Source organism: Gossypium raimondii, chromosome 3, assembly GCF_025698545.1.
Source record: "Gossypium raimondii isolate GPD5lz chromosome 3, ASM2569854v1, whole genome shotgun sequence".
Lineage (NCBI taxonomy): Eukaryota > Viridiplantae > Streptophyta > Magnoliopsida > Malvales > Malvaceae > Gossypium > Gossypium raimondii.
Window position 1 is genome coordinate 23,361,589 of NC_068567.1, and position 16,697 is coordinate 23,378,285.

General features: G+C 35.6%; 1 protein-coding gene across 4 annotated transcripts; it reads right to left on the reverse strand.

Moving 5' to 3' along the window:
- Positions 1-1,650: 1,650 nt before the first annotated feature.
- LOC105793896 (RING-H2 finger protein ATL58-like) lies at positions 1,651-4,584 on the reverse strand. 4 transcript variants are annotated; one of them, XM_052628216.1, is made up of 5 exons: positions 4,444-4,553; positions 3,931-4,000; positions 3,760-3,842; positions 2,399-2,800; positions 1,651-2,130 (listed from the first exon to the last, which is right to left on the reverse strand). In XM_052628216.1, the coding sequence occupies exons 2-4, from the start codon at positions 3,973-3,975 to the stop codon at positions 2,449-2,451; spliced, it is 480 nt and encodes a 159-aa protein (XP_052484176.1). In that variant the 5' UTR covers positions 3,976-4,000; positions 4,444-4,553; the 3' UTR covers positions 1,651-2,130; positions 2,399-2,448. The 4 variants fall into 4 exon arrangements, with proteins under 4 accessions (XP_052484176.1, XP_052484175.1, XP_052484174.1 ...); XM_052628215.1 differs by lacking the exon at positions 4,444-4,553 and adding an exon at positions 4,085-4,410; XM_052628214.1 differs by having other exon boundaries at positions 1,651-2,146; positions 3,931-4,584.
- Positions 4,585-16,697: the final 12,113 nt, after the last annotated feature.

The following is a 16,697-nucleotide window of genomic DNA, read 5'->3' on the forward strand; positions in this document are numbered from 1 at the left end:
ATATATATTTTTTTCGTCAAACAGTTTCTTTCTTCTTTAATATCCTATAATCTTATTGCAACTTCATTTCTTCCATATCTTGCAATAACTTCTTCGTCTTGAAAGGTATCCAAGTTTATTCTTTTTTTTTCAAATGATGAAAATGGGATAAAACTTCTTCCTCTTCCAAGTTTATATACCGGTGGTACATCATATTTAAGACGGTACAAGCAAAATAGCTTGAAATATATTGGTATGATCAAAACACGTTGGAATTTGTGCCAGATCAAAACCTATGTCATATGGTTCTGATTTAAAGCAGAAATGGAGCATATCAGTCGATAACGGAATATATTTGACCACCATGCCTGCAATACCAATTGTCTCCTTAGCGTATATGATAATTGTTAATGCTAGCTTACTAGGTTTCTTAATTATAAGGATACAATCAACTGTTCTATACCAAGCCGGTTTGTTTATTAAAATTCTAAATGTTGTAAAGAGATGGTTGTTATATACTTATAACAACACTTGATATACTTTTAAAAACATTTGAGATTTAGATTATATTTTGAAATTTTTTAAAAATTTAAATTAAAAATTATAATATATTGATAATATTATCAGTTTAATTTAGATTTATCTTTAATAAAATTTACAACTATAATTTTATTTATTAAAGATTATTTAAATTTAATAAAATATAATTAATATTTATTTATATAAAATTTTAATATTTTAATGAAATAATATCTTAATTAAAAATTTTTTCATTTAGAAATAGAACTAATTTTACCAAAATTTTAGATAAGAGATTGATATAGAAAATTAATTTAGTAAAATGTACTTTATACTTCATAGATATTACCTTGTAAATGAAAAATTATTATATGGGATAAAATAAATTATACAATATCGATTTTACAATAAACTCCATTATTTTAATTGAAATGTTATAAAGGATAACTGTTATAAAACAACCTCCGTATACATCAAGGCAACTCTTTTAATTTTTCATGCGAATTCTAGAGTCAAGATTTTGAGGAAGGAAATTAAGGAGATGATAGTATACAAGATTACTCATAGAAATTAAATCGGAAGGTCATTTTAAATAATATGTATATGTAAGTGTTATACAGTAATAGTCATCGACTCGATACTTAAATAAGTTTTGGGTCACCAACTCGCGATCTGGTCAGACCTAATCAGACGTATGCATATGAAACGTACAGCGAGAGGACAATGAGGAGAGCTTGTGGATCAGCTCGCAAGAGCTGAAGGGAGCTCGCAATACTAAGGAGCTCACTTGGAGAGGATCGCAGACTCTAGCATTCAACTTGGAATGAGACACATGTCCAACAAGCCTGAAGCCTGCTCAGAGTGTCAATCCTATGAATAGTTAAGTCATAAACAGTGGAGTCAAACCATGAACAGTAGAGTTCAATCATAAAAATTACTCAATAGTAAGTGTACGGGTAAGTGGCACAGAAAAAGATCCATATGAAACAAAACAACTTCAATGGCAGATTCATCCGTTGGCAAATTACTCATTAGATTACATGGCAAAGACAAAATCAACCACTTACTATGATGGATTACCTTAACTTCTTTTCTTTCCTCACAACAAGAACAAATTCCATAAAAAGAAATGAGCAAGCAACACTACAACAGTAAACACAGTGAATCTAATTTTTATTAAATTTAAAATATTATATACACAGATTAATTAGGAAGAAAAGGAAACTGATAATTCTTCCCATTGACCAAAAACACAGCCTGCTCCAGTTACACAAAGTTTCAATTCCAAAAGACTATCCAATTCCAGTTACATCTAGTTATACATTTTACTGATTTCCAGCAAAGCATGAATGATATTTATAACCACCTTTAGAAGACGGCACATCAAATATTGACAGACATCTTTTTTCCCACGGAACCCTTGCTTCAATGCTGTTGCATACAGCCTAGGGATGTCAATGTCGTAAGAAGCATCGGCTTGGCAATTTGTTAGTTTAAATTGCAATTTGGTCAGGATACTCTCAGAAGTTCCTTATGTCTGAATCTTCGGATGGCTCCTTCGCTTCTTAGAAACTCGTACGTATGGAAACACCAGTCTCAGCTTGATAACCTCAGTTGATATAAAATATCGAGCTGGAACAACCGAAAACTGTATTACCAACTGAAGTAACCATCATGTATTCTCAGAACGTGATGCCATGAACAGGCTTCACGAATTATCAGCCATGAGCGATTAAAGAATTAATAAAGAACTAATAAAATAAAAATTCACCAAAACAGCATGCAAAGAAATATATTGAAGGCAACATTTTTCAGACAGCAATGACCAAAAACACATTTTTCAGACAGCAATGACCAAAAACTGTGAGATTGGCTAAACTAGGCGGCAGCAAAATATTACCAGCTATTCCTCTGCTACCCTCATGCTGGCTGGTTTCATTCCTTGTATTTCTAAACTCTTTCCTGATTCACACATTCCTGTTCATCGCTATTGTGTTGGGAAATTCTCGCATCTCCTATTGTTTGCTCGAGAGGCTGCACGCCATGTGTTTCTTCACAATTTTGGGCCACTGTTTGAACAGCTAATCCATTACTATTGACTGGATTAGATGACACCTGAGAGTTTGCAGCTTGAATAACAGGCAATTTATCAGAAGAAGCGAGGACAGAAAGACGGCAGAGTGGACAAGTGGTGTGGTTGGCAAGCCAATGGTCAATGCAGTCCATGTGAAATGTATGGCCACATGCAGGTATCTGTTGAAGTTTATCCTCCGCTTGGTATTCCCCAAGGCATACGGAGCATCTGCAATAACAATGATGATATTGTATCAGAAACAAAAAATAAAAATAAAAATTAAAGCCTACGTTTTCTCTTTTGGTCCCCATATTTCTGACCTGCACTGGTATGAACACTAGCTTCTATGCATACTTTTTTCCTAATCAGTTACTATATTGGTTTTGGTGGCCCCAGTAAGACTGCGCCCATCAGTTCTATGGTATTTATGATGCTAATCGTAACGGTCATCAAGGGACTTCTTATGCATGAAAGGTCTGGCATCACTAACCTTCTTCCAGTCTTCAGATTAACCTTCTTTCTCATTGAAAGTGTCTATCTAGTTGGTTAGTTTATTCAGCATAAATATGGACTATTTCTGCTAGATGAAGTTTAGATGTGCAACAACAGTTGGTAAAAATTACTTCAATCTCGTCACTAGAAAATTAAAATGATAAAACCAAATTGGCTCCAATGTCATAGTTTTTTACAACTACAAAAGCTAATTCTATTTGTCAAATAGATATCTGTCCAAAATTAATGAAAACAAGCCAAATGTCTTTAAAATGCCATGTCAGCATGCCACGCCCAATGATCCCAAATTGTCAAAAAAACTTTTTTTGTTTTTTGGAAACACTGAATTATAATTTGGTCATTTAGCCAACTAATTAACCAACTCTGCATCTCACGGGCATAAATTGCTAAATGCTGCATAAAAACCTTATCTACCCCTTCTGAATAAAGTTATTAATTCCAATCTTAGTCAACTGTATCTTAGTCCATCATTAACTATATCTTTCAAACCATACCTCCTCCCAAATCTAAAAGCTTGTAACCTTTTTCACGTGGGACATGAGCATTACAGACTAAAACTATACGACACCATGAAACTGTTCATCAAAAAGAAGCTTCCCTTATTACTTCCCATTCGAAAATCTGTTGTGATCCTTTTTTTTTTACAAAAAGAGATGAAAAGAAGGGTAACTCACTGAGTATCTCGTATAGAGAAGGTCTCCTTGTATATAATGATGGGTAGCATCTCTCTTACTTCTTTCTTGAGCCCCAATTCAGCCTGTCAAAACTCACCACTAACAAACATTATTAACTTGAAAAAAAAAACAATTTTTCTTAATAATAATTAATAAAATGAAGAGTCAAACCATGGATATTGATAGGTCAGAATCAGGGCCTGGGGATGTTCTCATTCTAAGAGATGACCAATCGGCTCGCCTGCGTCGAAGATAGAACAAATAGAACATAAAGAGCAGAATGAAAGCAAAGAAAATGGGGACTGAGAAGATGAAAGCTTGATACAGCTTAAGCTCTGCTGAAACACTTGAAGAAGAAGTCTGAGGCTCAGACACGGACAGAGATCGAGACCTCATCAATAATTTCTCAACTCAAACGCCCAAAACAAACAGATCTCATATAAAACAGAAGAAAAACTATTTCTTTGTTGTAGATGAAAAGTAATTGAAAATGGATCTTCTCAGATGCAGATTTTCTGCGAGAGAAGAAAAAATGCTGCTTTAATTGTACATATAGAATAAACAATTTCAAGCAGTAAAGTTACAGAAAATGGGCAAATGAAATGAGAGTAAACCAGAAAAAAGAAAAAAAAAAAATCCAAGATGGATCAACAAAATCCACACTCACAAGTTCTGGAACTTAACTTTGTTTGTCTTTTTCTTTTCTTTAAAATTCCTAAATGTTTGAACAAAAAAAATCCTAAACGAATCGAAGCCTAGACAGCTGCCGCTGACAGAAATTGATAAATTGCACTTCCAAAACAATCTCGACAAAAAATTAAAATAAAATACCCAAAAACGTGAATATCTTTCTTAAGTGCGACTCACTCATAAAATCTTCAGTTATTTTACTTTTAACACCTACTTAAAAGACAAATAGACATACTATTTTGGGGTCCTTTTTTCGCCATAACTTTTTTTTCTTGTTTTTTCGAGTTTTAATTATGTTTATTTTTATTTATTTTAGGTTATATTTTAATTATTTATTTATAAAATATTACGTTTTAGTTATTTACGTTATCACATTGTAACATTTTAATCACTAAGCCATTAATTGTCATTAACGATGTAACGGTAAGTTGACGTGGCACCTTAAATCATCATTTCAACAAAAAAATTTAGGTTAATTTATACAAGCTGACCCAAGTCAGAAAGTTACACGGGCACGGACACGGGCTGAGACACAGCCGTGTGTCCCTACTTCAAATGTCCACACGGCCTGGTGTCTCAACTGTGTGAGTCACATTGCCGTGTAACCCTTACAGCATGAAAAATTTCAACTTTTTTCATGAAATTCTCTATGTTTCTGATTTAGTCCCGAATCATTTCTAAAGTGTTTCTAGGGCCTCGAGGGCTCGAATGAGGGACATTATGTATGAGTTTATAATATGTTTTGGAATCGAATGTTTTGAGTTTTAAATTTTTGGTAATGCTATGTAACCCTATTCCTGTGATGGATACGGGTTAGGGGTGTTACATTTAGTCGTACTAGAGCTACAATTTAGTTGACTCTCGAACTAAATGTAGCGTGTGTTAGTCTAGAAACACATCCCATTATATAACTTGTGATAGTGTGATAACTCCTGACTAGTTTTGAAATATGTTTTCATATAATAATGACATCCAACCGAGCCGACTTCGATGAAGTTGAAAGTAACGTGCAAGCCTCCATTTACAGGGCAACGTCGAGTGGCACAATGCCCGTATCTAAGGGCCAGGGAGGAGAGGCTAAGGAAGCCTTCTTCCATATGATAAATGAATGGTTCACTGAGTTCGTACGAATGAACCCGGCTTCTCAATGATATCCACCCCCACTTGTTCCCTAATCGGTCCCCGTAGTTCCTCAGAGTTTGGAACCAGTACAAGTTAGTTCCTCAGGGTTTGGAACCCATACATATATAAGTTAGAGATTTCTTGATCAGACACGCAAAGAATTTCTTGAGCTTAAACAGGGTCGTATGTCAGTGTCTGAATATGAAAGGAAATTTGTCAGACTGAGCAAATATGCCCGGGAATGTATTCCATCCGAGGTTGCCATGTGTAAAAGGTTCGAAGAAGGGTTAAACGAATATATAAAGCTTTTAGTCGGGATACTTGAATTGAAGGAATTTGTTGTTTTAGTTGATCGAGCACATAAAGCCGATGAGCTTAGCAAAGAAAAGAGAAAAGATGATTATGAAGATAGAGATTCGAGAAAGAGATGAACTGGACAGTCATATAAGTCGTCATCGAAGAAGTCGAAAGAACATCACAATCGTTCCACAACTTTAGTGGGATATTCCAGTAGAGATAGAGGTAAACGGCATGCGAGTCCAAAGCCTCAGACTAAATTTATAGCTAGTGTGGGTAGTGTCAGAGACAACAGGGCTGAATGCAAGCAATGTAATAGATGACACTTCAGCGAGTGTAGATTGAAGAACGAATCATGTTTCAAGTGTGACTCATTTGAGCACTATCTTAGAGATTGTCCAGAAAGATCAGAGAAAGAAAAGGTTCAGGATGTTCGACCAAGCAATACTGCTGCGAGAGGTAGACCACCTCATAATCCTGGAAATGCGAGTGATAGTCGTGTTGTAACAAAAGACTCTACTGTGAGGTCCGAGGCATGAGCACCAGCTAGAGCTTACGCGATCCGTGCACGAGAGGAAGCACCAACGCCAAATGTTATTATTAGTACATTTTCTACCTTTGATATTGATGTTACTGCTTTGATTGATCCGAGATCAACTTATTCATATGTATGCACGAATCTAGTGTCAAGTAAAAATTTACGTGTTGAGTCTACTGAATTCGTGGTTAAAGTATCGAACCCCCTAAGTTAGTATGTGCTAGTTGAAAAGGTCTATAAAAACTGTCCATTGACGATTTGGGGTTGTAATTTTCTGACTGATTTAATGCTATTGTAACAGCCCGTTTTTAGTAAAATCAGAACAGTGGTTTTCGAATCACAAATCTGACGTCAAAAAAATATTTTAACATTATTTTAATGTTTAAAACATGTTAGTAGTGTCGTATAAAAATTTCGTGAATAAATTTTATCGATTGTATGCTTAATTTGATAAAAATGACTAAATCACGTAAAGTGCAAAACTTGTGTTCTATTAGAAAAAAGGTGTCAATTTGCTATGAAATTGAAACACAAGTGGCCTTATATGGTAATTAGACCATAATTATATTTACTGGACAAAGTTGGACATTAATTAAACATTTTAAAGGTATAAAAGTAAGGTTAATATGGTAATTAATAAAATAACTTAAAATAAAATATGAAAAAGAAAGATATCATCTTTGTTTCCTCTTTCTCCAACCAAAATTAGAAACAAAGGAATCCATTCAAGACTTTCCAAGGTTCGGCCATAGTCCTATGGTGCATATCAAGAAAAGCAATGTACGGATTTAGATCGGAGTAAAGATAAAGTGTTGGATTAATCGATAGTATTTCTCCGTTCATGTTTGACATAAGTTCGTTAATTTCAATATCATTGAATTATGTTTGATTTAAATGCTTCCATGTTATATATTTTGATATTATGACTCTACAAGAATATCCAATGAAGTTTTGGAGACTTTCGAATCCCATTTGAACCTTAGGAATATATAGGATACAAATGACATGTCATTAGGGGTTACCATGTTTCGGGTGCTGCTTTTCTACTTCCTATCGTTGGCTATGTTTGTGGCATGTGTTGTGGTTATTTGATAGCTTATGTGAGCAGCACGGTGTAGCTACGTCTTGATTGACAGCTTGTGTGAGTAGACCCACTTATGGTTCAAGAAAGAGCATTTATATGAGATATGAGATAGTTGTGGTTTCGACCACATGTTAGCACATAGTGTGTGAGATTCCCGAGTATCCGATATTATTCTAGTGGTTCAACAGGTATGAAAAAGGGAAGGTTCGACAAATGCTTCAATAAGTGATGCTATGAAAGTACGAAAAGGTATGAGTTGATGATGTTTGAAATATGCTTAGCCATCTGCTTGAAAGTATGAATGTTTATATGTAGTGTGTATAAAATCTATGATGTTTTGAGATGATTTGCTAAGCTATGTGATTGTCTAACTTAAAAGGTTGTTGTTGCTTAGGCTAATGCCAAGTCATGTTGGATTATCTCAAATTGTTTTTATGCTTATAAATTGAAATGGTAAGCTTTGTTTATGAAGTACGAACTTACTAAGTATTACGTACTTACTTCGTGATACTTCTTTTGTGTTTTTAGATAATCGGAAGCTTGTTCGAGTTGGAAGGTTGTGGGAGGTCCATCACACTATTCATTTGCTAAATCAGTAGATTTTGATGATTTTGAGTCATGGTTATAGTGGCATGTATAAGTGTCTTGTTTAATGAATTTAACCATTATGTGTAGCTTGTATATGTGTTATTTTGGTTGATGAATTAGTTGGTATGATATTAAGATTATAAGGTATTTTGTGTGGTTGTTAATTTGATGTTTGTGTTGGTTAATATGATGGTAAGGAAATGTTGACGGAAATGGTATGGTAGCAATTAATGGTTGGTGTGGAGTGAATGTCGCATGATGTTGAAAATGGCTAGTTTTTGGTAGCTTTGAATGTAGTTGGCTGTGGTCCAATTGGTAAGATGCATGATAGGTGTGCAAATGTTTATAACGGTACTTATTGTGCATATATTTTGGTACATGAACATTATGGAAAATGTGGCTTTATAGTTGTTCAATTGGTATGATTTGAACATTAATTTGATAGATGTTAGGCAAGTTTGATTGATGAAATTGAGGTGGTATTTTGACATATTGGTTGAATGGCTAGTTACTTTAATAGTTAAGCTTGAATATGTATAGGTTAGACGTGTTTTGAATGCTTGATTAAAGGTGCAATTGACTTGTGCATGAGGTATAGGATTGGGTAAGGAAAATGGCTTGAAAATGGCCTTTTTTTCGTCCATATGGGCAAAGACACGGGCGTGTGTCTCAGCCACGTGTGACACTCGGCCAAGTGGCACGACTGTGTGTCCCCTATAGCTTTCAAAGGGTTGTAAGTTAGGCTGTTACACAGCCTAGCACAGGGCCTGTCACACGGGCTTATGGGATTATTTCAAAGGGTACACGACCTGACACATGGGCGTGTGGCTTGGCCGTCTGATCCAAGTTAACACGGGTGAGGGCACGGGCTAGGACACGACTGTGTGTCCCTATTTCGAATGCCTACACGTCTGTGTGACCCCTGTAGTTTGAAAACTTGTCTTTTCCGAAAAAATCCATATGGTCCTAATTTAGTCCCGATTTGTTTCTAATGTCTTTTTAGGGCTCTGAGGGCTCGCAAAAAGGACTTTATGTATGATTTTGGCTGAAATTGCTATGACCTAAGTGGTGAATTATTTATGATAGTAAAATATTTATTATATGATGTTATGCTCTGGTAATACTCTGTAGCCTTAATTTTGCAACAGATAGGGCTAGGGGTGTTACATTTATTGGTATCAAAGCTATGGTTTAGTCGATTCTCGGACTAAACGTAGTGTATGTGAGTCTAGATATACATGCTATTGTATAACTTGTGATAGCTTGATATCTCCTGATTATTTTAAACATGTTTTCATATAGTAATGGATTCCAACCGAGTCGACTCAGATGATGTAGAAAGTAACGCTCAAACCTTTGTTCACGGAGCATCGTCGTTTGGTTCTAAGCTCGTATCTAAGGGCCGGGGAGGAGAGGCCAAGGAAGCCTTCTTCTAAATGATGAACAAGTGGTTTACAGAGTTTGTTCGAAAAAATCTGGTTGCTTAACGACCTCTACACCCACCTGTTCCCCAATTGGTCCCTTTATCCCTTAAGGTTTGGAACCTTTACGAGTAAATAAGCCACCTGTTAATAAAATCTGCAAATATGGAGCTAAAAAGTTCAAAGCTACAGCTGATGATGATCTTGAGAGGGCTGAGTTTTAGTTAGAGAATACGATCCGAGTCTTTGATGAGTTATCTTGTTCAATGATTGAATGTGTTAACTATGTCGTATCACTATTGAAGGATCCAACCTATCAATGGTGGAATACGTTGGTTTCTGTTGTCCTGAGAGAGTTGGTAGGCTAGGAATTTTTCCAAATCGAGTTCAGGAAGAAATATATAAGTCAAAGGTTTCTTGATCAGAAGCACAAAGAATTTCTTGAGCTTAAACAAGGTCATGTGACAGTATTTGGATATGAAAGAGAATTGGTTAGATTGAGCAAGTATGCCCGAGAATGCATTCCAATCAAAGTTGCTATGTGTAAACAGTTTGAAGACAGATTGAACGAGGATATAAAACTTCTAGTTGAGATTCTCGAACTGAAAGAATTCGTTGTTTTGGTTGATAGAGCAGATAAAGCCAATGAGCTTAGTAAAGAGAAAAGAAAATCTAATTTTGAAGCTAGAGATTCAAGAAAGAGATAAATTGGGAAACCATATCATTCATCGCCAAATAGAATGAAAGAGTATCATAATTGTTAACCGCTTCAGTGGAATATCCTAGCAGAGATCATGGTAAGCAACACGCGAGTTCTATAGCTCAAGCTATGTCAATAGCGAGTGTTGGTAGTGTTAAAGCCAATAAGCATGATTGTCAGCGATGTGGACGAAGACATTTTGGTGAATGGCGGATGAAAGACGGAGCCTGTTTTAGATGTGGTTCGCAGGAGCATTTTATTCGAGATTATCTTGAGGTACCTGAAAAAGATAAGATTCAGACTGTTCAACTGAGCAATATAGCTGCGAGAGGGAGACAGCTGAGGAACCTTAGAAATGTAGATAATAGCTGAAGTGTGAATAAGGACTCAACTGTGAGGTCTGAGACACGAGCACGAGCCAAAGCTTATGCGATCTGTGTGCGAGAGGAAGCTTCTGCTCCAGATGTTATTACTAGTACTTTTTCTATCTTTGACACTAAAGTTACTGCTTTGATTGATCCTGTATCAACTCATTCGTATGTATGCACGAATCTAGTGTTAAGTAAAAGTTTACCTGTTGAGTCCTCTAAATTCGTGGTTAAAGTATCGAACTCCCTAAGTCAGTATGTGTTAGTTGATAAAGTCTGCAAGAACTGTCCTTTGATGACTCAGGGTTACAGCTTTCCAATCAATTTGATGCTATTACCATTTGATAAGTTTGATGTGATTCTGGGTCAGGATTGGCTGACTTTGCATGATGTTGTAGTGAATTGTAGGTGAAAGCTTATTATACTGAAATGTTAGAATGGTGAGACATATCGGATTGAATTAGATGAGTTGAGCGAGTTGCCTATTATTATTTTAGCTATTTCCACGTAGAAATATGTGAGAAAATGTTGTGATGCATACCTTGCCTATGTTTTGGATTTTAAAGTGTCTGAGTTGAAACTTGAACCATTGCTTGTGGTCTGTGAATATCTAGATGTGTTTTCAGAAGAGTTACCCGGATTACCACCGATTAGAGAGGTCAAATTTGCCATTGAGTTGATACGGGTAACATCACCAATATCGATAGCTCTGTACAGAATGGCCCTTACAAAGTTAAAAAAGTTGAAAGCTCAGTTGTAAGAGTTAACATATAGAGGTTTTACTCGACCTAGTTTCTCGCCTTTGGGTGCACCAGTTATGTTCGTTAAGAAAGAGGACGGATGAATGAGATTGTGTATTGATTACCGTCAGCTCAACAAAGTTACAATCAAGAATAAGTATCTATTGCCGAGAATTGACGATTTATTTGATTAGTTGAAAGGTGTAAGATGGATTTATGTTCAAGTTATTATCAGTTGCGGGTTAAAAATTCAGATGTGCCAAAAACTGCATTTAGGACCAAGTTCGAAGACTATGAATTTCTTGTGGTGCCGTTTGGTTTAACTAATGCACCTGTAGTATTTATGAATTTGATGAACATAATTTTTAGACCGTATTTAGACCGGTTTATTTTGGTCTTCATAGATGATATTCTGATTTATTCTCGAGATGAGTCTGAGCATGCTGAGCATTTGAGAATTGTATTGCAGACCCTACGTGAGAAACATCTGTTTGCCAAATTTAGTAAATATGAATTTTAGCTCCAGAAAGTTAGTTTTTTGGGCCAAATTTAGTAAATATGAATTGTATTGCAGACACTGCGTGAGAAACATCTGTTTGCCAATTTTAGTAAATATGAATTTCAATAGTTTTTGACTGGAAACCTTTGAAAAATGTATCGAAAGTTAGAAGTTTTTTGGGATTAGCTGGTTATTATAGAAGATTCGTCAAATGATTCTAGATGATAGCTACTTTAATGACGCAACTATTACACAAAGATGTGAAGTTTGAGTGGTTCGAGAAATGTCAGCAAAGTTTCAATCAGTTGAAACACTGTTGACCAAGGCACCAATTTTAGTTTAGCCTTAATCAGGGAAAGAATTTGTAATTTTCAGTGATGCATCTTTGAATGGTTTAGGCTGCATTTTGATACAGGAAGGTAAAGTGATAGCTTATGCTTCCAAATAGTTAAAGCCGCATGAAAAAAAAATTGTCCGACACATGATTTAGAGTTGGCAGTAATCGTGTTTACGTTGAAGATTTGGCGACACCATCTATATGGTGAAAAATGTGACATTTATACCGATCGTAAGAGTCTGAAGTATTTAATGTCACAGAAAGACTTGAATTTGAGACAACACAGATGGCTCGAGTTGCAAAAGAGTATGATTTGATTATTGATTATCATCCGGGTAAAGCATGTGTAGGGGCTGATGCTCTTAGTAGAAAATCTATGTTTGCTTTGTGAGTGTTGAATACGTGGTTGAATTTTTCTATTGATTGTTAGATTTTAGCTGAGTTAAAAGCTAAATCGTTGTTCTTACAACAGATTTGCAAAGCTTAGAAATTCGATTATGCTTTGGTAGCTAAATAGACATTGTGTGAGTTGAATTCTGATTCAGATTTTCAGATTGGGTCCGATGATTGTTTACTTTTTAGAGGCAGAATTTGTGTTTCGGGGGATCTAGAGTTGATTTGGATATTTTACATGAAGCTCATTATGGTAGTTTGTCCATTTATCCTGGTAGTACTAAAATGTACAATGATTTGAAATGGATGTACTGGTGGCCTGGAATGAAGCGAGAGATTTCAGATTTTGTATCAAGGTATTTAATATGTTAACAAGTAAAAGCTGAACATCAGGTACCTTCTGGTTTGTTGCAGCTAGTGATGATACCGAAATGGAAATCGGAGCGAGTTACTATGGACATTGTATTGAGTTTACCCCTATCTTCGAGAAAGAAAGATGCCATATGGGTTGTTGTTGATCGTTTGACGAAGTCAGCACATTTTATTCTGGTACATACAGATTACTCCCTTGAAAGACTAGCTAAGTTATTCATCTCTGAGATTATCAAATTGCATGGGGTGCCAGTTTCTATTATTTCAGATAGAGATCTGCAATTTACATTGCAATTTTGGAGCAAGTTGCAGGAAGGCTTAGGTACGCGGTTAAATTTTAGTACTGCATTTTATCCCCAAACAAATGGTCAGTCCGAATGAGTAATTCAAATACTCGAAGGTATGCTTCGTTGTTGTGTATTAGAGTTTGAAGGCAATTGGGAGAAATATTTACCGTTGGTTGAATTCACGTACAATAACAGTTATCAGTCAACCATAAAGATGACGCCGTATGAAGTTTTGTATGGTCATAAATGCCGAACTCCTTTGTTTTGGACCGAGCTTAGTGAGAAAAAGACTCACGGGGCCGATTTGATTTGAGAGGCTGAAGAAAAGGTGAAAGTAATTCGTGATAGTTTGAAAGCAGCTTCAGATCAACAAAACTCGTATGCATGTTTGAAATGTAAAGAAATTGAATTTCAAATCGGTGACAGAGTATTTCTAGAAGTATCGCCTTGGAAGAGAGTTTTTCATTTTGGTCGCAAAGGGAAGCTTAGTCCACAATTTATTGGGCTGTATGAAATTATTGCAAGAATAGGGCCAGGGCGTATCGCCTAGCTTTACTGTCAGAGTTAGAAAAGATTCATAATGTGTTTCATGTATCCATGTTACAATGGTACTGATCAGACCCTTCGTATATCATTTCTCCAGCAGAATTTGAAATTCAGCCTGATATGTCGTACAATGAAGAACCGATCAGAATTTTAGCACGAGAGATTAAAGAGTTAAGAAACAAAAACATAGCTTTAGTAGAGGTTCTTTGGTAGCGTCACGGGATTGAAGAAGCCACCTGGGAGCCTGAGGAAGCTATGAGAAAGTAATATCCTAATCTATTTTCTGGTAAGATTTTCGGGGACGAAAATTTCTTAGAGGGGAGAGTTGTAACAGCCCGTTTTCAATGAAATAAGAATAATGGTTTTGAGACCACAAATCTGACGTCAAAAAAATTATTTTAATATTATTTTAATGTTTACATCATGTTAGTAGTGTCGTATAAAAAAATCATGAAGAAATTTTATCAGTTGCATGCTTAATTTGATAAAAATGACTAAATCACGTAAAGTGCAAAACTTGTGTTCTATTAGAGAAAAAGGTGTCAATTTGCTATGAAATTGAAACACAAGTGGCCTTATATGGTAATTAGACCATAATTATATTTACTGGACAAAGTTGGACATTAATTAAACATTTTAAAGGTATAAAAGTAAGGTTAATATGGTAATTAATAAAATAACTTAAAATAAAATATGAAAAAGAAAGATATCATCTTTGTTTCCTCTTTCTCCAACCAAAATTAGAAACAAAGGAAGCCATTCAAGACTTTCCAAGGTTCGGCCATAGTCCTATGGTGCATATCAAGAAAAGCAATGTACGGATTTAGATCGGAGTAAAGATAAAGTGTTGGATTAATTGATAGTATTTCTCCGTTCATGTTTGAGATAAGTTCGTTAATTTCAATATCATTGAATTATGTTCGATTTAAATGCTTCCATGTTATATATTTTGATATTATGACTCTACAAGAATATCCAATGAAGTTTTGGAGACTTTCGAATCCCATTTGAACCTTAGGAATATATAGGATACAAATGACATGTCATTAGGGGTTACCATGTTTCGGGTGCTGCTTTTCTACTTCCTATCGTTGGCTATGTTTGTGGCATGTGTTGTGGTTATTTGATAGCTTATGTGAGCAGCACGGTGTAGCTACGTCTTGATTGACAGCTTGTGTGAGTAGACCCACTTATGGTTCAAGAATGAGCATTTATATGAGATATGAGATAGTTGTGGTTTCGACCACATGTTAGCACATAGTGTGTGAGATTCCCGAGTATCCAATATTATTCTAGTGGTTCAACAGGTATGAAAAAGGGAAGGTTCGACAAATGCTTCAATAAGTGATGCTATGAAAGTACGAAAAGGTATGAGTTGATGATGTTTGAAATATGCTTAGCCATGTGCTTGAAAGTATGAATGCTTATAATAGTGTGTATAAAATCTATGATGTTTTGAGATGATTTGCTAAGCTATGTGATTGTCTAACTTATAAGGTTGTTGTTGCTTAGGCTAATGCCAAGTCATGTTGGATTATCTCAAATTGTTTTTATGCTTATAAATTGAAATGGTAAGCTTTGTTTATGAAGTACGAACTTACTAAGTATTACATGCTTACTTTGTGATATTTCCTTTGTGATTCTAGAAAATTAGAAGCTTGTTCGGGTTGGAAGGTTGTCGAAGATCCATCACACTATCCATCGGCTAAATCGGTAGATTTTGATGATTTTGAGTCATGGTTATAATGACATGTATAGGTGTCTTATTTAATGAATTTAGCCATTTTATGTGGCTTGTATATGTGTTATTTTCGTTGATGAATTAGTTGGCATGAAATTAAGATTATATGTTATTTTGTGTGGTTGTGAATTTGATGTTTGTGTTGGTTAAGATGGTGGTAGGGAAATGTTGATGAAAATGGTATGGTAGCAATTAATGGTTGGTGTGGAATAGATGTAGCATGATGTTGAAAATGACTAGTTTTTGGTAGCTTTGAATGTATTTTGCTTTGGTCTAATTGGTAAGATGCATGATAGGTGTACAAACAGTTATAATGGTACTTATTGTGCGTATATTTTGGTATATGAACATTATGGTAAATGTGGCTTTATAGTTGTTCCATTGGTATGATTTGAGCATGAATGAATTTGATAGATGTTAGGAAAGTTTGATTGATTTGAACATGAAAGATATGTATAAGTTAGATGTGTTTTGAATGCTTGATTATAGGTGCAATTGACTTGTGCATGAGATATATGATTGGGTGAGAAAAATGGCTTGGAAATGGCCTATTTTTTGTCCACACAGGCAGAAAGACGGGTGTGTGTCTCAATCGCGTGTGACACACGACCAGGTGGCATGGCCATGTGTTCACTGTAGCTTTCAAAGGGTTGTAAGTCAGGCTGTTACACGGCCTAGCACAAGGCCTGGCACACTGGTGTGTGGGATTATTTTGAAGGGTACATGGCCTGGCACACGGGCGTGTAACTTGGCCACGAGACCCAAGTCAGTGAGTTATATGGGTGCATACACAGGCTGGGAGTTAAGAAAGAGATCAATTGGGAAATCGTATCATTCATCGTCAAAGAGATCGAAAGATTACCATAATTATTCAACCGCTTCAGTGTAATATCCTAGCAGAGATCGTGGTAAGCAACACATGAGTTCTAAAGCTCAAGAATTGGAACGAAAATAAATTAGCGAGGCATAAGATACACTTAATGTAAATTGAGCTAATTAGAAACCAATTGATCAAGAATTCATCAATAATTAAGGTAATTAGTGGAATAAGTTAAGCTCAAAATTGAACTTAACAATCCCATTATTTAGCTCTTATGAGCATCGCATTATATGACTCTCATGAGCTTCTCGATATTTCGCTCTTATGAGCTTCCCGATTAATGGCTCTCTTGAGCTTTTTCGTTTATGGCTCGTATGAGCTTTTCGATAATTGGC

Excerpts from the sequence above, each read along its gene's own strand:
- LOC105793896 (XM_052628214.1), bottom strand. The coding sequence starts at position 4,155 with ATGAGGTCTCGATCTCTGTCCGTGTCTGAGCCTCAGACTTCTTCTTCA. Across the intron at positions 3,843-3,930 it reads CTGACCTATCAATATCCATG|GCTGAATTGGGGCTCAAGAA; the intron begins GTTTGACTCTTC and ends GAGTTTTGACAG. Across the intron at positions 2,801-3,759 it reads TTCTCTATACGAGATACTCA|ATGCTCCGTATGCCTTGGGG; the intron begins GTGAGTTACCCT and ends TTGTTATTGCAG.